Raw genomic sequence first — 27,900 nt, 5'->3', positions numbered from 1 at the left:
TTAGAGACAATAGCTAGCTTGCAATGGATTCTTTTCAGAGACAGATCGCAAGTTGGAATGTGTTCAAACTCCGAGCACAATTCTGGGCATTCGGATACCACCAATTATTCTGTCTGATGAGCTTCAAACAAGTACAATATTTCATCGAAATTCTTCAAAATCTACCAAGAAGCAATGCAAATAACGATGTTTTATACATCAACCACACGTTCAGCTGATAAATTCGTGTAATGCACCAAGAGGCAACAAAGTGCCAATTTCAATAAATCGAGTTGCTCGCCAAAAATTATACTCACATCTCTAGTGAAAAGAAGTCAACACGCTAGCATTTTTGCTAGTTAGAATATTTGGAAGATGGGTATGGAAAAAATGAAGTTCATTTTCAGGAGAGTAGATCTATAGACGCTCTTCTGTTTGGCCTAGAAAAAAAATTATTTCTTCACTTCCTCGTATTCAGCCTCAGGTGGTGATTGATCTCCTCCTTCTGAACCACTGGACGCACCACCAGAACCGCCGCCGGTCATGTGCTCTCCAATCTTGGAAACAGCTTTGTTTGCTGCATCAAGTTTCGACTTGATATCATCAATGTTTTCAGTCCCCATTGCTGCTCTCAAGTCCGAAACAGCTGTCTCAATTTCTGTAACCACCTCTGCGGGGACCTTGTCCCTGTATTCATTCAAGCTCTTTTCAATGCTGTATATGGTAGTATCTGCACTGTTCCTGAGATCAATAAGTGTCTTGCGTTCTTGATCCTTCTGGGCATGCATCTCAGCTTCCCTGACCATCTTGTTTATCTCATCTTCCGACAGACCACCAGATGACCGGATGCTGATCTGCTGCTCTTTGCCAGTAGCCTTATCCTTGGCGGACACAGTGACCATTCCATTTGCATCTATGTCAAACATGACCTCTATCTGAGGCATGCCTCTTGGCGCCGGAGGAAGACCTACAAGTTCGAATTCACCCAAAATCTTATTGTCAGATGCCATTTCACGTTCACCTTGTAATACCTTAATGCCCACTTGAGTTTGGTTGTCAGCAGCAGTAGAAAACACCTGAAATACAAAAGGAAGCAGCACGACTGTAACCACTACCAAGAAACATACATTACATTGGACATACATGTCATCTTTCCCAAGATCCATATTTGACCAGAGACGAAATATAAGGTGTTTATTTGTAAATCATACTAGCAATGACAGAAGAAAATAAAAATAGTACCAAAAGGCAATTTTCACAAAGAAAAACCACATCAAAATTCAATGTTTTGCTTAGTGAATTTGAATCCTTGAAATTTTGTATAAACATAGAATGGTCACATTTCCTAAAATGGAAAAAATTCTATGGATCTTGGATGGAAGGAGTACCACATCAGGCGAGACAAGACAATCAGAAAAATCAAGAGATCACATTATCCAAAAAAACTCACCTGACTCTTCTTTGTGGGAATGGTGGTATTCCTGTTAATTAACCTGGTAAAGATACCTCCCAATGTCTCAATACCGAGAGATAGCGGAGTTACATCCAAAAGAAGCAACTCTTTAACATTGCCACCGAGAATACCACCTTGAAGCGCCGCTCCCATGGCAACTGCCTCATCTGGATTGACACCTTTGCTTGGGCTTTTACCAAATATCTCAGAAACTATTTCCTGCACCTTAGGAACCCGAGTCATACCTCCAACAAGGAGGACCTCATCCACATCTTTTAAAGATACTCCAGCATCCTTCAAACAATTCTTGCAAGGATTCCTTGTCCTCTCAATTAAGTGGTTCACCAATGTCTCAAATTTTGATCTTGTCAGTGTGATATTAAGATGTTTAGCCCCTGATGCATCGGCTGTGATAAACGGCAAGTTAATATCAGTTTGAGATGTTGATGAAAGCTCTATCTTAGCTTTCTCAGCTGCCTCTCGAAGTCTTTGTAGGGCAAGCTTGTCTTTTGATAGGTCAATTCCCTCAGTCCTCTTGAACTCGCTCACTAAAAACTCTAACAATGCGTTGTCAAAATCCTCTCCTCCTAGAAAGGTGTCACCATTGGTTGCCTTGACCTGGATGGAAGTAAGTAGAGAGATGAGTTTAGACGGGAAAATACAGGGAGATACACAGCTTTAGAGAGCACCACAAATTTCACTTACTTCAAAAACGCCATTTGATATCTCCAGAATTGAAACATCAAAAGTTCCACCACCTAGATCAAAAACAGCAACAAGACCTTCTTTGTTGTTCATACCATAAGAGAGCGCAGCTGCAGTAGGCTCATTAATAATCCTTTGCACATCAAGACCTGCAATTCGCCCAGCATCCTTTGTTGCCTGCCTCTGAGCATCATTGAAATAAGCTGGAACAGTGACCACAGCTTTACTAATAGATTTCCCTAGGTAGGCTTCTGCAGTTTCCTTCATCTTTGTTAGAACAAATGCTCCAATTTGGCTTGGAGAATATTGTTGTCCATTTGCTTCAAGCCAAGCATCTCCATTTGAGCCTCTCACAATCTTGTAAGGAACCATCTTCATCTCCTTTTGCGTTTGAGGATCGTCAAAGCGTCTACCAATTAGACGCTTGGTCCCGGAAAGTGTGTTTGCAGGATTGGTCACTGCCTGACGCTTGGCTGGAGTACCAACAAGTCGTTCCCCCTTCTGGTTAAACGCAACCACGGAAGGAGTTGTTCTTGCCCCCTCAGCATTCTCAATGACTTTAGGATTCTGCATAAACAAGAGCATCAGGGAATATAGATAATCCACCAAAGCCATCATACAGTATCACAGGAATGATCTCAACAAAAGTTTAGCATTTCAACAAATATAATCCTTACCTTCCCCTCCATCACAGAAACACAAGAGTTGGTAGTACCCAAGTCAATCCCAATAATTTCATTTCCAGCAGGTTTAGAGCTACAATGGAAGACAATTAAGCTTACACAGAAACAGATGCAACAACACCACAAGATTAAAAAGGAGAAAACAATGCTACAAGCCGCATACCTGAATGGTCTAGCTAGACCAGCCCATTTAGCACCAAAATGTGATGGGCACCATGAAGGCTTGGTGTTGGAAGCAAACTGCACAAGTAAACAAACAGTCATAATGGATAAAGGTTAGATAATTAAAAGCTAGGAAATGAGCAACTACTAGTAAGATTTTTCAAACCAATCAACTATTCATTCCACTCTATTCCAAGCCCATTACATATTGGCAAAAGTAGTTGATGTTCATTGTAGATTTCTTTAAGTTTTATCCTAACATCTAAACTTGAGGTCTTGTCCTAATCTGAGGGGAAGCATTGAAAGCTACAACATATTAGCCAATCTAGCCTTGCGAGTGTATAGTTTTTTCATAAAAGTGGCGTCTTCTTGAGGGTGTATAGTCCCATCTATTATCTGTTCAATGTAATTCACCGGACAAGCTCTACAACCATAATCTTGATCTCCCACAGCCAATAACAAGCCATAAACTCAGAGATAAACGATCAATAACACATATCAACTCTTTCAAGAAATCAAGAAGCGATGTTTAATTTAATCAAGAGTGAATTTTTTAAGTCTTTCATGTCGGAGATAGTAAGATCAAACCATTGACAATAAGATTTAAAGTAGTTGATGTTCATTTCTTTAGTTTTCTCCTCCCCTCTCTTTTTTTTTTTTTTTGGAGAAAAGGTTTCTTAAGTTTTATCATAACATCTAGCTTCAAGGGTCTTTTCCTCATTTGAAGGGGAGCTACTACAACATATTAGGCAATCTACTCTTTGGAGTTTGTTTTATTTTCCATAACAGTGGCATCTCCTTTGTGGGTGTATAGTCCAATCACAGTTTTCTGTTCAATGTAATTCACCGGACAATTTTCTTTTCAATGTAATTCACCGGACAATCTCTATAACCATAATCTTGATCTCCCACAGAAAATAGAACACATTCTTTACCCATAAACAAGCCATAAACTCAGAGCTAAGCGATCAACAACACAAACCAACTCTTTCAAGAAATCAAGAAGTGATGTTTATTTTAAAATCAAGAATGTGAAATTTTTAATTCGGAAATTGTAAGATCAAACCATTCACAACAAGATTTAAAATCATCATCAAAAAATATTAGTATATGAAAGATCTAAAAGAAGACAAAACATTACATGATGAAAAAGGTTAAGAAGAACTTACAATTTTATGGGCAGAACGACGTAGCGGTCGGAGGAGCAGGCCGGCGGAAGTCATCGAAAGAGTAAGACCGGTTCGGGTCTGACCGTGTTAGGGTTTATATAGGGTTTTAGAATTTACAAGGTAGAAGCAAATGCCAAATATATATAGCCGCACCATTTAGCAACGCGTAATATAAAAATAATATATAAATTATTTATAAAGTTTTATCAAATTTATTTTTTATTTAACTTTATAATAAGGGTACGTCTATGGTATATGGCCAAGGGTTTCTTCGTAATTGTACTTCTTTGTTCATTTTCGACGAAAGAAATTTATTTTATGACTATAAATATGCAATATATTACTAGTTTGTGTACATAATTTTAAATATTTAATATATTTTTACCAAAACTTATTTTTATCAAATCATTAATTTGAAGAAAAAATAAATTACATGATATAGTATTGTACTATGTATGTAACATCCATAGCTATATTTTAAAAAATTATACTCTATAACTATATTTCACTCTCTCTAGCATTTCTCCTCTCTTTCTCCCAAATTTCGCTTACCTTTTTTCTCTTTATCAAATTTTGTTGGTCTCTTTCCTCTTTCTATTTCAGGGTAGTGTTCAATTTTTTTCCCCAGATATGATGGTCTTTATTTTTTTTCTTCCCTTGCTACTCATTTAATGAAAATTTTGTTGACCAAGTAACTCTTATATATGAGCTAATTTGCTCGGAATAAGTTCTATAAGCATTTAAGTTATGCGGCATAAGTTGTTTAGTATTCCTATAACCTAATTGCTCAACATAAGTTTAGAGAATTTTTGTGTAGCTCTGCGTAAGTATTGCGGGGATTAAGTTATATATTTTACGACCTAACTTGATGGTTCTGAAACTAAACTCCTGCCTTACTAGGTATAAGTTTGGTAAAAATTAAGTCATGCATTTTACAACATGACTTGTGGTTATGAAATTGAACTTTTGCCTTCGTTCGGCTGTAAGAATTAAGTTATGCTTTTTTCAACATAACTTGTGGTATCTAAAACTAAACATTTGTCTTGCTTAACATAAATTCTATAGAAATTAAATTATCCATTACCATATAACTTATTATTTTATAGAAGAAAGAAAGTCGGGCAAGAATCTCATGGCAGTACGAAGGGGGAGCAGAATCGTATCTGGGACTGGGAGTGGTTCTTCGGATCGATCACAGATTCTCAGTCCTGTTTTTTAGCTTCCACTCCGGTTGACCGCTCTTGTTTTCATTCCACCGTGAGAAGGTAGAGAGCAAAACCAACCCAGCAAACAACTATTACTATGCCCCTATGAGTAAAATATACTTCTTTGCAAGGCTTGTTGAGCTTCTTCATGTGATAGACATCGCAAAAGTAATCCGTTGAACGATCGCCGATCGAGGGCATCGTAATAATATACAATTTTGGAGCCTTGATGGGTTTCGTAGTCGACCATTTGATAGCTAACTTATGGATTCTGAAATTGACTTTTTACCTCCGTACAAATATGAAAAATTTGAACCATTTTTTTCATTGTGACTAATTTTATCATCTTAGTGAAAAGTTCTTTCGAAGAAATGATTAAAAAGTTTAATTCTCACCGAACAAATTACATACCTTCTTATCATCTAAAAGTTAGAAATCAAGGGGCCTCTTTGTTAATTATTTGCTATTTTAAATACTTCATCATGTGTCATGGGACATTTTCACTTTTTAATTTCGAAATTTCAAGTTTGATCTATTTTTTACTAGAATTATTATTTTTTCTACTACTTTAATAAGTTGCCAAATCAGTTTAGTTACTCTGTTGGCAGTTGGCACTGGGCACCATTATCTTTTTTTTTTTTGCTTGGAAGCATAATATCAATACACTTATTACTTCAGAAAAAATTATACTGTACAACTTTATTTTATTTGTTGGTTTCTCGACATTCGACAATAATGACAACATTAATTTTTAATTTCTTTGATTCTTTTACAAGAGTGTCTTAGCAGTTATTGTCACTTTCTCTATCCTAATTTATGTGACACATTTTTTGTTTTGATATTCAAATTGAGTCTTTTTTATCATAATTTATAATATGTCTTTTAAATATTTTAAATCGTTATTTATTATGATTTATAGTATTTTTTACGTTGTTATAAATATAAAAAAAATTAAAAAAAATTAAAGATTTCATATTTATTTTTATGATCAAAATTAAAAGATTCAACTCTTAAAATTTTAACCATGCCAAATTAGAAGAGAATATCATCAAACTTCTATTACCATCTCAACTTTTGCATGGTACTACAATATCTTATAAAAAAAATATCAGAATGCCAAAATTGCTATTTCGAAGTAGTTGAATAAATGCTTAATGAATCATTTGGTAGGAAGTATTAGGAGAAGTAGTTTGTGTATTATATATGATAATATTTAGTATTATGTTTGGTAGAAATTTTGAGTCTATGTATTAATCCATGGATTAGTTATACACCCTACATAGCATTAGAGGATATATTACTAATACTTTTCATTTGGTGGTATTAATAATACATAGGATTTAATACCATGTAATTAATCATGTAAAGATTTTAATCAATTTGTTTATTTTCTTGATTTTATGTTTTATATTTATATTAGTAAATTTATTTAAATAAATTAGCTTTAAAATTTTACTATTTAGAGAGAGTTGTTTGTTGCTAAATAAATTCAATACAAATCAATAAAATATTTGAATTGTCAGTTGTTTAACATTTACTAATTGAAAAAACAAATATATGACGTTTGTGATCTCAATTAAATATATTATTTGTTGATCTATATGTGGTTTTCTAATTATTTGTATTTTGAATAATTTATGAAATTGCATACATATTAAAAATACAACTTGCAATTTTTATGTGTAAATGTAGATAGTTTATTCGATTTTACTATTGTTTACCGTCTTTTCAGGTTTTAAAATTAGATGGTCTACCTTTTGTAAATTGAAAATTGACGTTTTGTGAGTGATCAATTTATTAAGATAATAATTATTTGCCCTCAAATAATTCAATTGAGAAAATAACAAATATGACAATAAAATTGTTCTTCTCCTAGCTAGTTAGAGGACCATAAAAAATAATATTGTTCGACAATTATCTACCTTGGTCTGATTACATGAAATAAAAAATTCTATAATAATTCAAGGGTATAATTGGAAAGAAACTTTTTGTAGAGTTTAAATTCAAACACAAGATGAGGTGAGAAACAATGAACCAAACACTTGATATAAAATAAACTCTGCATTACTAATTTCTTCGTTACTAATCCCTGCTTTATTATTCTTTGTACCAAACAATTGGACCACTTTATATGGACTGGTGCCTTTCTTTTCCTCAATACTTTTTATAGACAAAAGCATATTAATGAGTGACTAGTCTTTTTTAGAATAATTGTCAAATTAAAGAATGTTGTCATGAGTCACAGTAAAACATTGTATATTGACTGTATTATTGAAAGTAAACAGAGAAAATTAATAGTGTATATTGACTGAATTATTGAAATTAATAGTATTCCATAATATGCAATGGTGCAGAACAATACCAACTGAATTGTTAAATTCCAAATGAGGAAAAAGCTTAGCTCAACCACAATAACTCATCACATGCATTTCACCATAGTTACTATTTCTGCATTTACTACTTGAGAAGAAAGAAAAAAAAAAGCAAATACTCTATCTACAAGAATTTTCAGTGTTATATTTTTCGCCTCCGCTTATAGTATTCTCTTCTATTCTCTTAAAGTTTGATCAACAACAAAAGAGAAGATGGAAAAGGGCTTCGTCAAGATTTTCTCCCCTGAAAAAAGTGGAAAGCGGCTCGTAAGTTGTTTATCCATCTTTTTTGAAATAGTTACATTCTTGAATTTTAACTTTGAAATATTTTTCTATATGATATTAGTTGTTTCTATGATATGGTCAATTTATGAAGAAATTGATGTTGTTTAACTTGTTTGTTTGTTTTTCACAGAAAATTCCTACATGTTTTACATATTACAAGAATGAAAAATTACCTAAGAAAATTTATCTTAGAGATCGATTTGGCAATATGTGGCCTATAGGAGTGAACAAAATAGGAGGAAAATTTTATTTTCAATATGGATGGGAGAAATTTATTGAGGACAATACTGTAGAGGTTGGAGACTTTCTTATTTTTGACTATGATGGAAATAGAATATTTGACTTTAAATTACTTGGAAGAACTAAATGTGAAAAGAAAGGAGTTGGAGGTTTAAAATTGACAGTGAAAGAGGAGGAAGTGGACGAAATGAGTGTTGAACATCAAAAGAGTGCAGACCCAATAGGGAAGAATTGGGCTAGTGATAACTTCAATGGTTCTTCTTCTGATGATAATGATGTGGAGTACATGGGAGAAGGAGAAGAGGATGAGGACAAGGAATATAAAGAGACTAAAAAGGTACCATGTCACGCGGAAGAGGAAGAAGAAGAACAAGAAGACGATGAAGATGAAGAGGAGGAAGAAGAAGAGGAGGAGGACGACGAAAGTGAGGAGGGAGAGAATCAAAGAGCTAACACACTTAAGAAAAAGGTGTCACGGTCAAAAGGTAAACACAAATTAATATCTTTATATCTACTTCTTTGTTTTATTTTGTGTCATTCAATTCTTTTCTTGTCAGTATTTTTAAAAAAAAAGATCGTTGTATATTTTGAGATCACCTTGTAGTCATATAAATGGTTAAGACAACAAGTTCTAAAGGATTTTATAAAGGTTCAATTGTTTTGTTCGCTAACAAAACAAGCCTAAGGGTGCTTTTTGTTAGTTTTTGGAATAAAGTTAAATTTCATTTCTTAATACTTTTGGTACATGTTAAAATTTTTCTTTCTTTCTTAAATTCATGTTAATAAAATACCACCATGTAAAATTACACGGGTAGAGTATTTGTGTTTCATGAGATTTTTGTTTATGAACCAAACCAACTAAAACTAGATGCAAAATAGCCTTTGCTTGCAAGGTGAGGAATCGTCATGACCATTTTGGTGTAGATATATTCAAAAGTGGACGTGCAACTCAGCCAAAAAATCCTTACTTTATAGCGAAAATACGATCAAAGAGGAGAGATCAACTGGTAATTATAATCCTTCAACTATTTCATGAATGATTTGTAGTTCAATCGTTATATCATTTTTATTTTACAAAGTCTTTTGTTCCCAATTCAGTACGTTCCGGTCGATGTGGTAAAGGACTACAAACTTGAACTCCCTTCAAGTATGACCATTCGCGACTCTGTTGGCAGAGAATTTGTGACGAAACTCAAGACGTGGAAGGACGGTAGAATATGGCTAGTTGGTGGATGGCGCAGTTTATGTAGATGGAACCTTGTGGAGAAAAATGACCATTGTATTTGTGAATTTGTGAGAGGAAAGCGCAACAAAGACCTTCACTTACAAGTTCAAGTTCTCCATGAAGGAGAAAGTTCTATTATATGTTAGACAAGAAAAATAAGATCAGAGTTGTGTCACTCTTTCTTAAGCTACTTTCAATTGTGTACTTCTACCCCTTTTCTTTTTTTTTCCAAAGCCAAGATTGGAGTTTTCTGTTGCATCTTTCTAATTGATATACTGGAGATGAACTCCTTCACATGTGGTCCAAGCTTATTGTCCCCACTGATGTTTTCTGGTGCGTCGATAAATTCATTTGGCCTCATGATGGTTGGCAAGAATTTATGGAACATTAGTCTGTTGTCTATTGGTACTTTTTACTTATCAAATATGGACATTACTCATGTTTCATTGTCCACATATTTCACTGAGATGAATTTATCAATTTAAGAGTCATGGCAATGCTAAGTTACGTGATGTTAGTTATAAATAATGACATGAAATGTAAGGGGTGAAGAATGACGAGAGGAAACAATCATTAGTAAGATGTAAATTCGCGCTCCGTATGCCAAAATTTTGGAATAGTACAGTTACTATGAAGTATTACATATAACCAAAACTGCTGCTGCTACAAGTTTTTCAACAACCCAAGAAAAATATTGGCGAAAACAGTAAATTCCAACAGTACAAATAACTTATGGTCTGATTAAACGCCAGTAAACAATGCCGAACTGGTCACTCCAACATGCGCAATAAATACTGTCATATACCCTTGCTCTACCATTCACTGATTCAAAGCAGGAAACATGTCCCTCAGTTGAGCTTCACAATCAGGTTCCAGAGCCTCAAGAAACAAGGCCCTCTGTTCAAGATCTGTTAAGACCTGAATCACTTTGCCAAAAAACTTACGAACATCAGCTCGTCGTGATGCCTTATCGGGCATATTTTTCAACAACACATTAACAAGACAGCCTAACTTGGCAAGATGGCTGCCTAACTTGGTAAAATGGCTGTTGTCATCAGGGTTTGAAGAAACAAACGATTTTAACATCTCAAAGAGCAGTTCAAGAGCTTCAATTTGTCGAAACTGTAGCTTCGCACTAGCACATTTCTCCAAAAGGAACCCAAATAGAGGATATCCAATCCGTGGTCGCCTTTTAAAGACTTCTTTTAGAAACTCGCACTTCATTCGAGTACTTTTACTATCTAAGTAGCCCTCCAGTTTTTCTCTGAATATACAAGAAACCTCCTCAAGTTCAGATTCTGGACGTTTTTTCAGATCAATCATCTTCAAAATCCAAAATGTTGAACTCTGGGCAAGAGAATTGATCATTTTGTATCTATTCAAGGCAGCAGACAGCTTTTTCTTTGACAAACTAGAAGCAGATTTCTTTTTCTTGAAAGGCTTTGCTGCCAGCACCAAGTTCCTTTCCAAGAGAGACTTAAGAACTGGGAACTCAATGACTTCACCTTTTGGATGGTCCTTTGCCTTGAAGATTTTCTTCTGTAAAATTCCCCAAATTCGCTGGCCAAGTTGTTCGTTACCTTCCGTAGTATGAGGGTTTACAAATGCATGAGCTAGGCTTGAGAATATTTTCACTACTTTTGGCTTCTCTGCAAAATGGAAAATTTAAATAACAATTAACACCTTAATGAATCAATAAGATCAAACAAATAGTGCCGTTGGGTTCATGATAACACTAACAATTGAAACACAAAAGGTAGCTGCAGTGTAACTGCAGTGCTTAATACAAGAGGAACAAAAGCCTCAGATCATGATATTCAGCCATAAGATCAAAGTGTATGCCGAAGAATCTTTTATTCATGGTATTCAGCATAGGTAATATTTTCAAGGAGAATCGACAGAAACAAAGCCATACATGCAGAACTAAAATAGAAAGGCTGAAAAGAGGAGTTTGATAGGAATGCCATACCATAGAAAGATGCCCAAAGTGATTGATATATAAGAATAGTGAGTCCAACAACATTTTAAGGAGACGTTAGGCATCTACGGGCCAACATGTATACAAGACAAATACGGTTGAAATGTGAAAGCTAAAGTGGAAGTACGGTGAATTAAATTGAACAAAATGAGAAATGATGACGCACCAGAGGAGCAATTAGTACATGTAAAATAAAATGAGAAAAGTTAGTCTAAATTGATTTAGCCTCAAAATGCATCAATATGTAGGTTCACAAAATTATGATTGAAAGTAATAAAAAAGATAAAGCAGACATGAATCACAAATTGGGAAGAGTTGAAAAGGACTTAACCAATGTGAACTTAGTTAAGAAAAGGAGCAAAGAATCCACATAGGCGATACCAACCAGTTAGAAAGAAGGTGTTAGCTGTTGTTGTTGATCCATTTACACTGATCAAAAGCTCTATCAAAGAAGCTTTTATTTTGGTTAAAACTTGTATGTCTACCCTAGTTTCATCATGATGATCATGCCACAAAGCTAATCATGAAAAAATGAGATCATGCTTTGAAATCAAGTTAGACAATGGTTGCTGGGAGAGTTATCAGTTATGCAGGTTGGTATGAGTAATGTTTGAGTTTAGCTATGAAGGAATAAGTAATGTGGGGGTCAGATATGTAGAGCTTGGTTATGTAGGGATCACAATGCATGAATTATTTCTTCAAATATTTGTTTTTCCGGTTATCCCCCCACTTGTGGGATTACACAGTATATGTGGTTGTTAATATTTGTTTTGTTGTATTAGAAACTAATATACATTATATAATTCTTAAAATAAAAAACTTATTAACAATGCATGATAAAACGTTAGATCTATAAAAATGATGCAAGGTACAAAACTGGGAATGAAAGCACCATAACCAAAGCCAAAAATTTAACTGTGGAGTAATAGAGGATAAATTTATCATTGTAGTACTTTAATCCATGTATTACCAATCCTTTTATTAATTATTCCATTTTCTACTCCACATAAAATAATACATATTTTAACTCACAACTTAAACCTGTAATATATGTGGGATTGCAAAATAATAACCAACCACTGTACTTGGTTTGCTGAGTTCTAAACAAAGCAACTAAAGAACTACCAAAGATGATAAAAGTATGCTACTTTAAATACATGAATCATCCCCATCCTAGCCAGGAAACAGCAATCCCAGTGAATGAAGAAAGACTTGCCTGGATTTTCGTGTAGGTAAATCTCCAGCAACGAGAGGACACGAAGTTTGAAGAGGGCAAGCTGTGAATGAGCAGTTTCACTACCAGCCTGGTTCTTCTTAGCATTGAACATTTTAGCAAGATGGGTGTCCAGGCGGAACATTGCATCATCATCTAATCCCTCATCAGAATCATCATCAGAAGCTACAGGAAGTTCTGAGCTAACACCCTCAACACCAACTACTGTCTCTGAGTCATCCGCATGTTCATACCTCTCCGCAGTTTCATCCATCTCTGCTTCATCAGATTCCTCAGCTTCTTCAATGTCAAGAACGTCGTCATCATCGTCATCTTCATTCTCACTGTCAGTTTCTTGGTGTCTGGCTGGTTTGAGATCTTTCTTTATAACCCGCAACATTCGATGTAACCCACCATCCGTGACATCTTCACAAAAACATTTGAAAACCTATAAAGAAAACAATGTTTTTAAGTAGGTGAAGAAGAGCCTGAGCAACAGCAGCTATTGCGGAGATCCACACAAACTCGTCAAGTACTTCAAAAAGAGAAACATAATTAAAAAGAACACAAACAATCAGTTTTCAAGTATTCATACATGCACACAAAGGTATTGCCTAGTAGTCAATGAGGTGGTTCGAGTCGTGAGGTCTTCATTCAAATCCCAATGGAGTCAAAAACACTCCAATGATTTCCTCCCCTTTACCTAAGACTTGGTGGATGGATTACGAAGTACTTGTGAAGGTGGGAGGTGCAGTACCTATGGAGTTAATTAAAGTGCGCACAAACTAGCCCAGACTCCAAGGTAATCCAAAAAGAATACAAACATGAGCATTTTTGCAAAAAAAAAAAGTTCCAATCAATTTCCATGTACTCATACTATGCGTCTACTACGTGTTTTTAATGTTGAGTATCAATGGACAAGGAAAGATGGTGGAGAGCTATTGGCATCTCATCCTCTTTCACCTCTAGAAAGATAGCTGGGGAGGAGCATCGAAAGAACATGAAAATATTTTTTTTGCATGATAAGCAAACTCTATAACGAAGAGATCAGCAAACACATGTTCTAATAAATTCTTATATTTGACCATGTCAAGTTAATTTGAAATATGATAGTACTATTATAAGGTGTTTTTCCAAAGTGAAGATCATAAATTTTAACAATTTAAGAAAAGACTAAAGAGTTCAATTTGTTTAAAACTAATCGAAAAGGAAACATAGAAAAACAAGACGGAGTACCATTGATATAAAACCACAACAGGTGTATCCCAACAAAGGAATTAAATGAAGCACTGCATTCACTATTTTCATTCTCATCAAATAATTAACGGTAAATCCATGTGCAAAACTACGGAAAAAGGATGAACTGAGTCCTGTATTCAGAATGTGCAAGTTAGGAGCACATCACAAGTGTGAATCTTGCCGTACAAAAAAGCCTAATGTTTAAGCGCAGAAGGGTAGAAGGTCGAACCAATTATCCACCGAGTTTCAAACTTTGCGTCATTGGACATGAGAGATGTCCTGGTTATAAAAACCACATCTTCCTTTAGATAAAGCTTGCAGTGCTAAAGGTGAATTTTGTGCTTAAAATTTGAATATTACCTTTCAACAATTAATAAGGAAAAAGAAAAGATATCTATCTATCAGACAACTAAATAGAACCAACCATCCAGCATAAGTAACAATGGAATATCATCATGAATTTTGTTTCCCAGGAGAAATATTGCACTACCTAGGGGTGTTCACAATTGGTGAAAAAACTTTAAAAACCGAAGAGCGAACCTAACAGATTACATAAATCATGGTCACTAATTAGAGAGGGCCAAGGTATAATGAGGAAAAATCAACATTGGTGATACCAATTAGTTGCGACTAAATTATAGTCATGTTGGTACGCTTACTTTGAGTCCAATGTTGACTAGGAGTCATCTAGTTTTTTCTCAAGAGGCTTTTTTTTATTTGACAATTTTTTCTCAAGAGGTTAGTTTGCCAGTAAAATATGTAGAGAACTTCTAGTGCTAAAAAATATTGAGATGGGTCTAAATGGAGCAACATGAACAGAGAAAATTCATATCACCTACACCACCTAACAGCTTGAGATTGAGAACTCAAGTCTTCTAAGACAAAACATCCATGCAAGTAAAAACTTCACTTCCTTTTAGGTTTCTACTCTTATTAATTTGGTCAAAAAGATTCAGAATGAAGTTCACATCAAAATACAGTAGGTGCAATAATGCATTAGGAATAATGACTAGCATGTCACAAGGCCAGGGTTTTGGGGAATATTAAATCACCATAAGAACTGATGGGATATTATGCTTTTTTTCTGTTGTTTACCTGCTCAATGGCGGTCCGCATCGGTGCTGATGACTGTGGCAGCAACGAAAGCATAGTGTCCACTAGAACATCCATGAATTCAGGACTGTCATCTCCCTCTGCTTCATCATCTCCAGAGGAAGCAAGAAGATCAGAAGATCGAAAAGCTTTGGTACAGCAAATAACCAATTCAGACGCGGCTTCAGAAAATTCTTGAGGGCGAAGTAGGACTTGAAGCAACAATTGTATCAGAAGGTACCTCATGGAACGTAACTTATTTTTGGCAATACCTGGACCCAAGTTTCTCTCCTGCCATTGTTTGGAGAAAAGATTAAGGTCAGAGAAGAAAAGGATTAGCAATCAAACTTCTTCACAGATAATATTGATAAGTTTTCACTTTCCTGTACACGGTGAATAGTGGTTAATATGCATAAACAGAATACAAGTTGTTGATGGCAATAATTAATATAAGATGAGTAATAACAAGTTATGGCTGTTCCAGATAAGAGCTTACTGAGATACCTCACACCAAAGTTGGAGTATGTTCTTATCAAACAATAAAAGAGAGAATTAAAAGGCCTAAAGCAAGCGGCATTGGTTTCACACAGAAACAAAACTTTGACTAGTGTTGAGGTCAGTAACATTATTACGATTCTACAAAATGAGGCAACACAAAATAACACCTGTCTTGAGAGCTGAGACTCCATAGCCTGCAATTTCTTGATAGCTTTTTCATCATCGTCGCCCAAGGACCTAAACAGCGAAACAGAAGGAATGTTTCGCAATGTGGTAAGAAATCTCATGAAATAAGCTCCAAGATCATTAGCTTCAAGACCACTAGGCACAACTTGAGGTCCTTCGCCTTTTTGAGCATTTGATAGCAGTAATTGCAGCTGCTCAATGCACATCCTACAAAGAGCACTTGAAATGGCAGACTTTGGCCACCTAAATTTTTCTTCCAATTCAAAAGATGTCACTTCAGTTCCAAGCGTCGAAGAAAATAGACCCTGCACTGCCAAAAATTTTAGAATTTCTCTTTGGACCCTGAACTTTGCATTTGTATCCAGAGATAAATGCTTCAAGCTATTGAGAAGTGACTCTACAACCCATCCTTTCAAAAAATCTGACGTTCCTACTGCTCCAATAGAATCCTTATCTTCTAAGGAACCAATTTCTGAGTTGTCATCTGTAGTTTGACTCTGATCTGAAGTCTCCTCTGAAGCACGAGCTTCATCCAGGAACATGTCAACTAAGTTCTGAATGAGAAGCATGCATCCAGACTCAGTTTTGAACTCAGCCATCAACTCTCTAACTGTTTTTGACCTGGTGAAACAATCAAACTTCCCATTACTATGTTTCTGTAAAGCCATAATAACTGCCATTCTTCGAACATCATCATGCTTGACCCACTCAGAAAATTCTCTTAAAAAGTATTGACTGGCTTTGAATAGATTAGTGTCTTTCGCGGAAAGTACATCCTTTAAGCACTGTACAACTTTGTTAGACAGGACGTTGTAGATGCACGATGTGGGCAGTTTTGGAAGGAGAAGCAGCAAAACATTGAACGCCAAATTCTTGCAATTATGAGATGATGGAAGAAGTGATCCTTCAATGATAACTTCACAAAAGTTTTTAAGATTTTTCTCAATATCTTCTTCTGCTGAGCTACCCTTGCGGCCTTTTTTGTGCTTCCTTGTGGAATTTAAAGCTGATGAGGGATCAAAATCTTGTTGAACGTTTTCAGGTAAAAGAATATTTACCAAGGAATACCATACACTATGAGTTCGTGGCAAGCAGAAGTGGGATTCCTGCACATAAAGTCGACAAATCAAACTATGAACAATCTGTTTCAAGGAAAGAAAATGAAGAAGTTCAGTAGCACCTTCAAGCAATTGGAAAGCAAGGACAAATGTTCCACACTGAAAAGCCGGCTGGGGCTATAAGGAAAAGGCAGAAGCTTGCCAAAATCTTTGTTATCAACACCAGTTTTTTCACGTATGGCAAGGGCAAGAAGCAAAGCATCAGGATTTCCAACTTCCATTGCACTTTCAAACCACTCTTTAAGACCAGGAGCTTCAAGTACATGGTTCAATGAAACTTCGACAGGTAACTGGCATGGCAAAAATATGGATGGTGAGACGTCTAAACCGAATGCAGCCTAAGCAAAGACCACAAATAGAGGACAAGGACAACATGCTGAAGCAAAAATACACTAAATGAAGAAAGTTAAATGGACAACATGCTGAAGCAAAAATACACTAAATGAAGAAAGTTAAATCGGCAGCATAACAAAACCACATCTTAGTAGTAGGAAGAGGTGATATTATTTGGATAAGCGTATAACATTTTCTTGCCCAAAATTAAGTAAGATGTAACGGGAAGAGTAGGAAGAGATGATGTTTTATAGGCAAGTGAAAAAGATACTGAAAGTTTAATAAGGGGATGTATGAGCTCATACGAGTTTATAATGACGCAAGAAGTGAAGTCATTTTCAATAGATAACTAAAGTGAATGTACTAAGAATAAATTTGCAATTCATGGGATTGTAAAAGTGAAAGACCTTGTCAACCAATTCCAAAATAATTGAGACAGCAGGCTCTTGTAAGTAGAGCTTCTTTTTTGCCAGCCAGACAAGAGAACCAACAAATTCTTTAATATAAGGAGTGTTCTTATCAGCAGTCCACTCTAAAGTTAATCTCCCTGATCTTGCAATAGCTCCGTAAGCAAATAAGCGTCCCAATAGGCAATCTTTCATGTCCTACAAAACCAAGTTAAACTTTTCAGACAGACCATAAGAAAACTATTAGTTCACAAAAGGAGATCCTTCCCACCTGACCCTTCATGGAAGAAGAGATTTCCAATAATTCAACAATAAGCTTCAACAGGGCATCCACTTTTATGCATGGAACAGCACCAACCAAAACTGTCATGCCTAATGCAAACCCTTGCCTTGCACACTGCACAAACAAGGAAACAGATAAGGCTTTATATGGGAACGTCAGTTCATCGAGACAACCATGGCACATGGAACTATAAGCAGAAGAGACACCTGTCTCTAAGCCTACATTATTTCATTTAACCTTTAATTCAAAACTGTAGAGCATAGGACTACTAAAAAAACTCAATGGCACAAGCTGTGAGTATCTACCTGCAAGTGTGATCATAAGGTAACCTTTTATGGTTCTATTATAAAATAAAATAACATTTTAAAGGTCAAGACAGGAAAGACAGCCTAAGCATCATATTGTGCAATACAACCTTTCCAGAATGAATGTGCTTTCATCAGATGGGTATGTCAACAAGAACCCATAGAGATATAAGTCTCCCTAAAAATTATTCAACAATAAAATGAAAATGGGAAGGCATATAGCCCTTATTGAAGCATTCAAATTAAATCGTCAATATAATAAGGCACTAATTTTAAACAAACCCACAGAACATTGTGCTAAAAGTTAACCTAACCCACCTCTCTTGATGAAGAAACGCCCCGAATTAGCCTCCGAACTGCATATCTCAACGAAGGGGCACAGTTGTTCAACCCATCATCCTTTTCAGCTTCCAATTTGAGCTGTCCCTCAACCACTTCCTTGTTCTCTAGAATATCGTAAGCCTTCTGAACTTCAAGCAACTCAGCAACTAAAGAATTAGCAGCTGCTTCTCTAATGGAAGCCTCGGCAGCTGCAAGGTCCTTAAATACAGCAATGTGGAACTCAGGCAATCCACTAGTAGTGGGAGAAATCGCCGCGCTCTTATTACTTTTCAATTCAGAAGACACCACTACTTGCTTGGCTTCAGTTTTTTTCTCGGACTCCACTCTGCGCCTCTCTTTGTCTACAGCTCTTTTTTGCTTCTTCTTCTCCATAGGATTGCTAGAAATGTGAGAGGTTGATGGGGTATCAGGTCCCTCTGTTTCGGCCTTCCTTTTTTTCTTGTCTTTCTTCATTTTATCTCTTGACTGCTCAGACCCAACCGTCTCCATGCTCATAATTCCAATATTTGTCTATCATGTCAAATGTCCAAGTTGTGAGGTACTATAAAATAGTACAATATTTTCTAAGATGAAAATAAATATAAAAAATTGCAAAGATCCTAAGTTCAATTTTGGTTGTTCCTAAAATACATAAAATTTTGAAAACTTGTAGAAAATGTTTTCTTGATGAAAATAGAACGACGTTAAGCTTAAATTCCTCAATATTAATCTATATTCTGAGAGAAAACAAAATTGCAAAGTTCTAGAATTATTTCATTAATTCAGATACAGACACATGTTAATGCATAAACACTATTATACGCAGTTTTATTCAGCATCTAAACTTGTCAAAGCCAAAATTTCACTTAACACAACCTACATCTTCCAAAGCAAAACTTCTATAGTACTCCTTCTGTCCCAATTTATGTGGCACCCTTACATTTTTAGCCTTGTCCCAAAAAGAATGTCACTTTTCCTTGTTTGGCAGCACCCCATTTTACCCTTAGGGTGATTGCGAAGAAAAATCAACTAAAAGTAAAAGTAAGCATTAAAGTGACTTTAATAACGGCAATTTAGCAAACATAACAAAGTTTTCCCAAATATCTTGAATTCCATGCTCACAGGGAAGTATTTCACAGGATAGTCAAAAAAGAATTGCAGATTTTATTTTGTGGAACTGTGACCCAGATAGTTACATATTTTTTTTAATATTTTATAAATAAAAGAATAGTAGTAATAAACTTCAGCCGGTAGAAATATAACCGGCTTAATAAAACCTATTAGTTGTTCACACATACTTTCATTCAATGTAATCCAACTTCAATCTCTATAACAGTTGAACAAATTCTCTGTTCCACAATCAACCATAAACTCAGCTAAACCATCAATGATATAAATCAACCACAATAACAGAACACAAACATAACAGGCTCAAAAAATAACTCACAGTTTTATAGGCGGCGGACAGAGAAGAGGTAGTTCACGGCGAGGAGAGATTGAGCAAGGCGGCGGCTGTGCGGCCAACGCTACTTTATAACTGTAAAGGGGAAGTTCAGTGTTAGGGTTTAGGGTTTTAGCGAGAGGCAAAGAAAAAGGGGAAATAGATTAGAAGTAGCTGTGATTCAACTCAGACACAAGAGTTTGAAAAATATCCAACTTTGATCGAAATTGATGTTTTGATATTAAATTTTTATTTTTTATTTTTTTATTTTTATTTTTTGATAATCGAGAAATCCGTTTGTGACCCGCCCTTTGGACCAATCACAGCCTTCTAAACTCAGTGGATAATGTGCCCGCCCCTCTACCCTTCTCCACTTAAATACCGGGCTTCGCTTTGCATGGTGTGGGACTTGAACCTACGACCTAAGCCACAAATCCTCCACCTTTTGCCACTTGAGCTAGGCCTTGGGGGCATGTTTCAATATTAAATTTTATGGAGGATCTATTACCCTGAACTATTTAATAGTGTATTTTTTACCCCCGAACCAGGGGCGGACCCACGTGGATTCCAGGGGTTCACCCGAACCCCCTCGGCAAAAAATTACGGGGTATATATAAGGTTAATTTTATGTATTTATGTGGATATACATATTTTGAACCCCCTCAATTGCAAGGAGAAACTAATGGCCCAGTGGCACGACCCCTGGAAATTAAGCTTCTTGTCCAAGGGTTTGAATCCCTTGTGAACGTTTTCTTTTTTTCTTTTAAGTTTCAGTCTTTTTTTTTTTTTTAGTATCAGTTCTGTTTTTCTCGTTTTATTTTTTTTTAAGTTTCTTATTTTATAAAATATGCTAAAAGTGTGGTTTTAAACCCAAAAAAAATTAAGGGTCGGCCACTAAAACTATATACTACTACTTTTTTAAAATTTTGTTTTGTTGGCTTATTTACACGTTTATACTTTTATTTTTCGAATTCCCTAAACGAAAATTCTGGGTCCGCCACTGCCTGAACTATTTAATAGTGTATTTTAAAGGTATATATGTGTCCATGTGGACACATTACTATTTATAATTTTGCATTATTTTTTATGTCCACGTGGGCAAATATATATGTTTAAAATACGGTATTAAATAGTCTGGGGATAATAGGTCCTCATTAAAGTTTGACATCCATAACAACAGTTTCGACCAAAGTTAAGATATTTTCCAGACTTTTATCCCTTCAACTTATATGCACACGTTTTATTGTTTGATTCAATTTCAACAACCAAAATATTAATAGTAATTTAGTCAGCTGTGATTGTTTTTATATATTCAAGATTTGAAAAAATGGAAAAATTGTGTTTAGTTGAAGTATGCCCCATATATTACCGACTAAATATTTTTAAAAGTTCTTGTTTTATTTAATTTTAAAGGATTTTTAAAAAGCCCTTATAATATTCTTTGTTCTTTTAATAATTTTCCACTTGAAATTCTCTGGTTAAAAAGGATTTGAAGTTGTAATTTAATTTTTGCTTTAAGCATTGGATATTCAAATCTACTAGCTTGATTAATATGAATTCGAGCCTCCTATGTTTAATAATAAATGTGCGATGTTCCCTATTGATATTTAAATTTTCTAAATTCAACTAAGATCATTAATGATATACGATGCTTCTGATCGAAAAGTTTCGCTTTCTTTAAGCACTAAGCAAATAAATCTCAAAAGTTATGTTCAATGCATTCACAGTAAATATTGAGAAGAAGTGATAATTCTTTTTAAATTAATGGGTTCAGAAGTTACGTTCAATGCTTCTTGAAGGGTTGCATCCAAAAAAAAAACAATATCAAACAAATCTTCATCTTAATTTATTTTTTATTGAATATAATTGAATTCATACAAAAAAACAAAACAAAAAAAGGTTTGGTTTTGAAACAAGTGCTCATGTTTTGTCTGAATGAGAATATTAAGTGCTATTTTATTCAATCAAAATAGGTGTAAATTTTATTATTCTTCCAACTGAAACTGTTCCAAAATGAAAAGCAATGTCAATAACAAAATATTGAGAAAAGAGTTGAATTATACTCTCTCCAACCACTTTTATTTATGATTTTCGAAAATTAATTTGACTAATTTTCAAAGTTAAATTAGTTTACAATAATTTGATATTTTGAACAAAAAATTTAAATGTTCAAAAAGTATTATAAATTACAATGTTTTGCATATCAATATAATGAAAATATACATCGTAAAATGTTAGTCAAAGTTCTTATCATTTGACTCTAAAATAGAAAACCATGACAATTGAAAGTGAACGGAGGGAGTATATTGGTATCAGTTTTACAGGTTGCCAAAGAATTTGCTAAGTTGAGACAGATACATCATACATATGGAAAGATAAAGCAGGCAAAAAGTTGTAAATTAAGAGCACAGTATCATATTATTGTGGAAACAAAGGATTGTTTCAACATTGAAGGGCTGTCAAAAATCATACTCACCTGTTCTACTGAACATAGTCTAGACGCTAAGAAATTCACAACTTAAGACCATTGATACGACCAGTTTTGACCTTGAGCATAAAATACTTCCAGGGAGGGGGGGAAGTGATGGAAAAAATAAACTCATTTTTAGAAGGAAAGTACATCTATAACATCTCTCTCTCTGTTTTTCTCGTGCACTATTCAATTATGCCTAGAATAATCATCTATTTCTTTACTTCCTCGTACTCTGCCTCTGGTGGTTGATCTCCTCCTTGTGCACCACCACCTCCAGATGCACCACCAGAACTGCCACCAGCCATGTGCTCTCCAATCTTTGAGACAGCTTTGTTTGCTGCATCAAGTTTCGCCTTGATATCATCAATGTTCTCAGTCCCCATTGCTGCTCTCAAATCAGAGATAGCCGTCTCGATTTCTGTAACCACTTCCTTGGGGACCTTCTCCTTGTACTCACTCAAGCTCTTCTCGATACTATATATGGTAGTGTCTGCACTATTCCTGATATCAATAAGTGCCTTGCGTTCTTGATCCTTCTGGGCATGCATTTCTGCTTCCCTGACCATCTTGTCTATCTCATCTTCTGATAGACCACCAGATGAACGAATGGTAATCTGCTGCTCTTTGCTAGTAGCCTTGTCTTTGGCAGACACGGTGACCATTCCATTTGCATCTATGTCAAAGGTGACCTCAATCTGAGGCATACCCCTTGGCGCCGGAGGAATACCTACAAGATCAAATTCACCCAGAAGCTTATTATCAGATGCCATTTCACGTTCACCTTGTAATACCTTGATGCCAACTTGTGTTTGGTTGTCTGCAGCAGTAGAAAACACCTGAAATACATGAGGCAACAACACACTGTAAGCACTACAAAAAACAAGCATAAAAACAAGCATACTCAACACTGGAAAATTAAGACCTCGACAATCATGTGTCATCCTTCTCCAGATCCATATTTGACAGCAGACAAGATTTAAGATGCTAATTTGCAAAGTCACATTGGGGATGATGGAATAGAAACAAAAAGTTCCGACAAGGAAAAATCACATCAAATTTTAAAATTTAACTTCAGTGACTTAGGGTTCTTGAAAATTGTGATATTTGTATAAACATGGAACGGTCACAAATCTCCCAACATGGAAAAAATTATATGGATCTTGGACGAAAGGAGTACCATTCTGGCGAGACCAGGCATTAATAAAAATAATCAGGAGACTGCATTAAGATCCAACTACTCACCTGGCTTTTCTTCGTGGGAATGGTAGTATTCCTGTTTATTAACCTAGTGAAGATACCTCCCAATGTCTCAATACCAAGAGATAGCGGAGTTACATCCAAAAGAAGCAACTCTTTGACATCACCACGGAGAATACCACCTTGAAGTGCAGCTCCCATGGCAACTGCCTCATCTGGATTGACACCTTTGCTGGGGCTTTTACCAAATATCTCAGAAACTATTTCCTGCACCTTAGGAACCCGTGTCATACCTCCAACAAGGAGGACCTCATCCACATCTTTTAAAGATACTCCAGCATCCTTCAAACAATTCTTGCAAGGATTCCTGGTCCTCTCAATTAAGTGGTTCACTAATGTCTCAAATTTTGATCTTGTCAGTGTGATATTAAGATGTTTAGCCCCTGATGCATCAGCTGTGATGAACGGCAAGTTAATATCAGTTTGAGATGTTGATGAAAGCTCTATCTTAGCTTTCTCAGCTGCCTCTCGAAGTCTTTGTAGGGCAAGCTTGTCTTTTGATAGGTCAATTCCCTCAGTCCTCTTAAACTCGCTCACTAAAAATTCTAACAACGCATTGTCAAAATCCTCTCCTCCTAAAAAGGTGTCACCATTAGTTGCCTTGACCTGAGTGGAAGTACGTAGAGAGATGAGTTAAGACAGGAAAATTAGAAAGATACACAGCTTTAAAGAAAGCCACAGATTTCTCACCTCAAAAACACCATTTGATATCTCCAGGATTGAAACATCAAATGTTCCACCGCCAAGATCAAAAACAGCGACAAGGCCTTCTTTGCTATTCATACCATAAGACAGCGCAGCTGCAGTAGGTTCATTAATAATCCTTTGCACATCAAGACCTGCAATTCGCCCAGCATCCTTTGTTGCCTGCCTCTGAGCATCGTTGAAATAAGCTGGAACAGTGATCACAGCTTTATTAATAGATTTCCCAAGGTAGGCCTCTGCGGTTTCCTTCATCTTTGTTAGAATAAATGCTCCAATTTGGCTTGGAGAATATTGCTGGCCATTTGCTTCAACCCAAGCATCTCCATTTGAGCCTCTCACAATCTTGTAAGGAACCATCTTCATCTCCTTTTGTGTTTGAGGATCATCAAAGCGTCTGCCAATTAGACGCTTGGTCCCAGAAAGAGTGTTTGTAGGATTGGTAACTGCCTGACGTTTGGCTGGAGTACCAACAAGAAGTTCTCCCTTCTGGTTAAATGCAACCACAGAAGGAGTTGTTCTGGCCCCTTCAGAATTCTCAATGACCTTGGGATTCTGCATTAACAAAAGCAGCATCAGGGAAGGTTAGATAATCCACTGAAGCCTGTAAAGTATGCAGTGTCTCAACCATGAAATGAACAAAAGTTTGGCATTTCAAAAATTCTAATCCTTACCTTCCCCTCCATCACTGCAACACAAGAGTTGGTGGTTCCCAAGTCTATCCCAATAATTTCGTTTCCAGCAGGTTTGGAGCTGCAATGGAAGGCAAATAAGATTCCACAGAAACAGAACATTCAAAGATATATAGGGAAAAGCGATGCTACAATCCATATACCTAAATGGTCGAGCCAGACCAGCCCATTTAGCACCAACAAGTGATGGACACCACGAAGGCTTGGTGTTGGAAGCAAGCTGCACAAGCCAACAATAGAATAAGGTTAAACCAAAATAGAATCTTACAAACCAATCAACTACACCTTAATTCCTAACTAACTACGTCAGTTACATAGAATCTTACATTTACATTCTACTATATTCAAACCCATTCCATATTGACAAAATTGTGGCACGACAGCAGAAGTATAATAAAAAGAGATAACCCGCTATTAGCTGAGACAACCAGCAACAGTAGTCGATATTCAACATTCCTTTATTTTCCTTTTAACATCTCAACTCGAAAACTTTTCCTAAATCAAGACGAAAGCTATGACAGCTAAGACATATTAAGCAGCCTATATATTAGAATTTTTTTATCACAATTGCAACATATTACGTAACCTAGCCTTTCGAGTGTATAGCTGAGCTCCAACAAACAATAGAACATATTTTCTGTCCCATAATCAAATCATAAACTCAGAGAAACCGAAAAGGGTGGGTCTAATATAACCAGAATGTGAAATTATATTTCATTTTCATTTCAAGGAAAGTGATAAAGCTTAAATCATTCACAGTATGATATGAAATCACCAGCTATAGACATTAGATTAGCAAAGATCTAACAGACGGAAAAGATAACAGGCAGGAAATGAACAAAACTCACAGTTCTATACGCAGAGATAGAAGAAGTAGCGAATTCACGTCGACGGAGAGATCTGAGCAAGGCGGCGGTCGCCATCGGAGAAACAAAGGAAGAAAACTAATTCGTAATTGTTGAGGGAGTTGTTGAGTGTTAGGGTTTTGGAGGGTTTTAGGGAAGGAGGCGAAGAAATAGGGGGAACAGATGCTTGTAGAAGGGGATAGAGTTATTATTGGCTGCGTGGCGGTGTATGGTATCATAACTAGGTAGACCAGAAAGTTCTAGATGCCTGCTTGAAACGACATAGTTCCTTTGACACTGTTGCTGGCTGCATTTCAACCTCATTTTTTTTTATTCTGTAGTTTTTATTTATTATCAGTATGATAAACTAGATTCTGAATACGCTTTAGTTATTTTAGACAAACTGCATTTGTTTTATAATAATTTTATTTACGAAAAAAAAGGTTATGTAATATTATGTTTTCTTCAAATCTACCTTATTCTTTCAATTATGCAATGAAATCTCCTCAACATTAAAGCTATTAAATTAACTTTTGTGTAATGGTTACATATATAAGCCTTTTAGAAACTGTTAGAGATTGTTTGATAGCTGGATAAGGTCAAAGCTAATATATAAATAACTTGGTTATTCATGTATTAATTTTATACTATGTTTAGTTTGCAAATAAGATAAAAGTTATTCGTACATTAATTTTATACTATATTTGATTGGCAACTTTTCAAATGTTGTATAAAAGTTATTCATCTATTATTTTTGTTATTGAAAATGTTAAAAGTGGTCATGTTGGGGAAGAGCTATGGAGAAGGTATTAAATGTCATTAATTTTGATTGTTTTATCAAGGAATTAGCATAATCTAAGGATTATCATCTTGTATCGAATGTGGTGTAAAAACAATATCAAAATTATGATATAATGTGATTAATTTTGAAGTTGTTATTTACGCTTAAAAAAATAATCTAACTTAACAATAAAATAAATAATTTCACATTATATTACAAGTTTAATTTTCTCTTCATCCCATGAACCAGATGATCCTTAAGGTATACCAAGGAGAAGTAAAATTAGGGCTAGTTACAAGTATAAACAAAAACAATCATGTAATAATTATGAATGTTATTTAAGGCACATTATATACTTTTTAATTTGTGTAATTATTAACTGTGAAAATGCATGAGATCAAATTTTTTTATGATAATTTCTCTTCGAGAAAACTCTCTTGTACACTACAATATAATTAATAACATACATAAGTTGAGATATTTAACTTTTGAACAAAACTTTGTTTCCAAAAGAATCAAAATATACCTAATTTCAACGATCTCATATATAGGCACAATTCATTGATTTTGTTTCATAATTAAATGTTCCGGTTTGTAAATTAACCATTAATTAACTACCCACTCATAAAAGACAAGTGAAAAAAAATAAAAAAAATAATGCTCTACAAAACTTTTGGTGTAGTAACTAGTAATCTGCCAAAGGTTAAAGTTATAAACTAGCTACATTCGAAGTGTAAAAAATTATTATGTGACTTAAATATTAATGAACTAGCTGGAACAGTTAATTAAGTATGATTAGTGGTGTGCCAAACAGTTGACTAATTAATTAGAATCTCCCACATTCTGAATCTTGGAATCTCTGATGTAGAGTAGACGATACATATATAGAAAAAACGGGGGAGAAGAAAGGGTAAAGAAGGAAATACACAACAAAAATATATTTAGCTAGTGTATTTACACCGGTGGAGTTTGAAAAGAATAGTGTGTACGCAGGTTTTACCCCCTATTTCAAAAGGTACGTAGAGGCAAGAGAATATTCAACACGATCCATAAGTAATTATTATTCAGATCTATAAACAAATGTAAACAATGGGCTTGATACATGAATTTACCAGGCAGAGTTGCTAAAAGAAAAATAATGAAATGACCAAGTCAAATGGAACTTGCATCCTTAAGATTTTACAACTCATTTGGGAAATACGAGGCTTGAGGTTTCCTTAATTAGCAGATAAACTATACATAATCAAGGAGACTGACA

At 35.3% G+C, this 27,900-nt stretch overlaps 3 protein-coding genes across 6 annotated transcripts; 1 reads left to right on the top strand and 2 right to left on the bottom strand.

The window, feature by feature from the left end:
- Positions 1–14: 14 nt before the first annotated feature.
- LOC125815848 (heat shock 70 kDa protein, mitochondrial) lies at positions 15–26,072 on the bottom strand. 4 transcript variants are annotated; one of them, XM_049495406.1, is made up of 6 exons: positions 25,865–26,068; positions 25,160–25,236; positions 2,815–2,893; positions 2,138–2,704; positions 1,430–2,050; positions 15–1,055 (listed from the first exon to the last, which is right to left on the bottom strand). In XM_049495406.1, the coding sequence occupies exons 1-6, from the start codon at positions 25,937–25,939 to the stop codon at positions 432–434; spliced, it is 2,043 nt and encodes a 680-aa protein (XP_049351363.1). In that variant the 5' UTR covers positions 25,940–26,068; the 3' UTR covers positions 15–431. The 4 variants fall into 4 exon arrangements, with proteins under 4 accessions (XP_049351363.1, XP_049351362.1, XP_049351364.1 ...); XM_049495405.1 differs by lacking the exon at positions 25,160–25,236 and adding an exon at positions 2,984–3,060 and having other exon boundaries at positions 25,865–26,052; XM_049495407.1 differs by lacking the exons at positions 25,160–25,236; positions 25,865–26,068 and adding exons at positions 2,984–3,060; positions 4,152–4,315.
- On the top strand, positions 7,942–9,879 carry LOC125815854 (B3 domain-containing protein At5g60140-like). Its single transcript, XM_049495418.1, has 4 exons — positions 7,942–7,995; positions 8,144–8,738; positions 9,133–9,260; positions 9,352–9,879. Exons 1-4 carry the CDS (start codon positions 7,942–7,944, stop codon positions 9,622–9,624), a joined length of 1,050 nt encoding a protein of 349 aa, XP_049351375.1. The 3' UTR covers positions 9,625–9,879.
- On the bottom strand, positions 10,056–20,041 carry LOC125815846 (rDNA transcriptional regulator pol5). The gene is made up of 9 exons (XM_049495403.1): positions 19,899–20,041; positions 18,449–18,982; positions 17,814–17,939; positions 17,543–17,740; positions 16,865–17,092; positions 15,666–16,790; positions 15,004–15,291; positions 12,673–13,117; positions 10,056–11,127 (listed from the first exon to the last, which is right to left on the bottom strand). Exons 2-9 carry the CDS (start codon positions 18,965–18,967, stop codon positions 10,298–10,300), a joined length of 3,759 nt encoding a protein of 1,252 aa, XP_049351360.1. The 5' UTR covers positions 18,968–18,982; positions 19,899–20,041; the 3' UTR covers positions 10,056–10,297.
- Positions 26,073–27,900: the final 1,828 nt, after the last annotated feature.

Source organism: Solanum verrucosum, unplaced genomic scaffold, assembly GCF_900185275.1.
Source record: "Solanum verrucosum unplaced genomic scaffold, falcon-dt-bn FXZP01000261.1, whole genome shotgun sequence".
Classification (NCBI taxonomy): Eukaryota; Viridiplantae; Streptophyta; class Magnoliopsida; order Solanales; family Solanaceae; genus Solanum; species Solanum verrucosum.
This window is presented reverse-complemented; position numbering and strand designations above follow the sequence as displayed.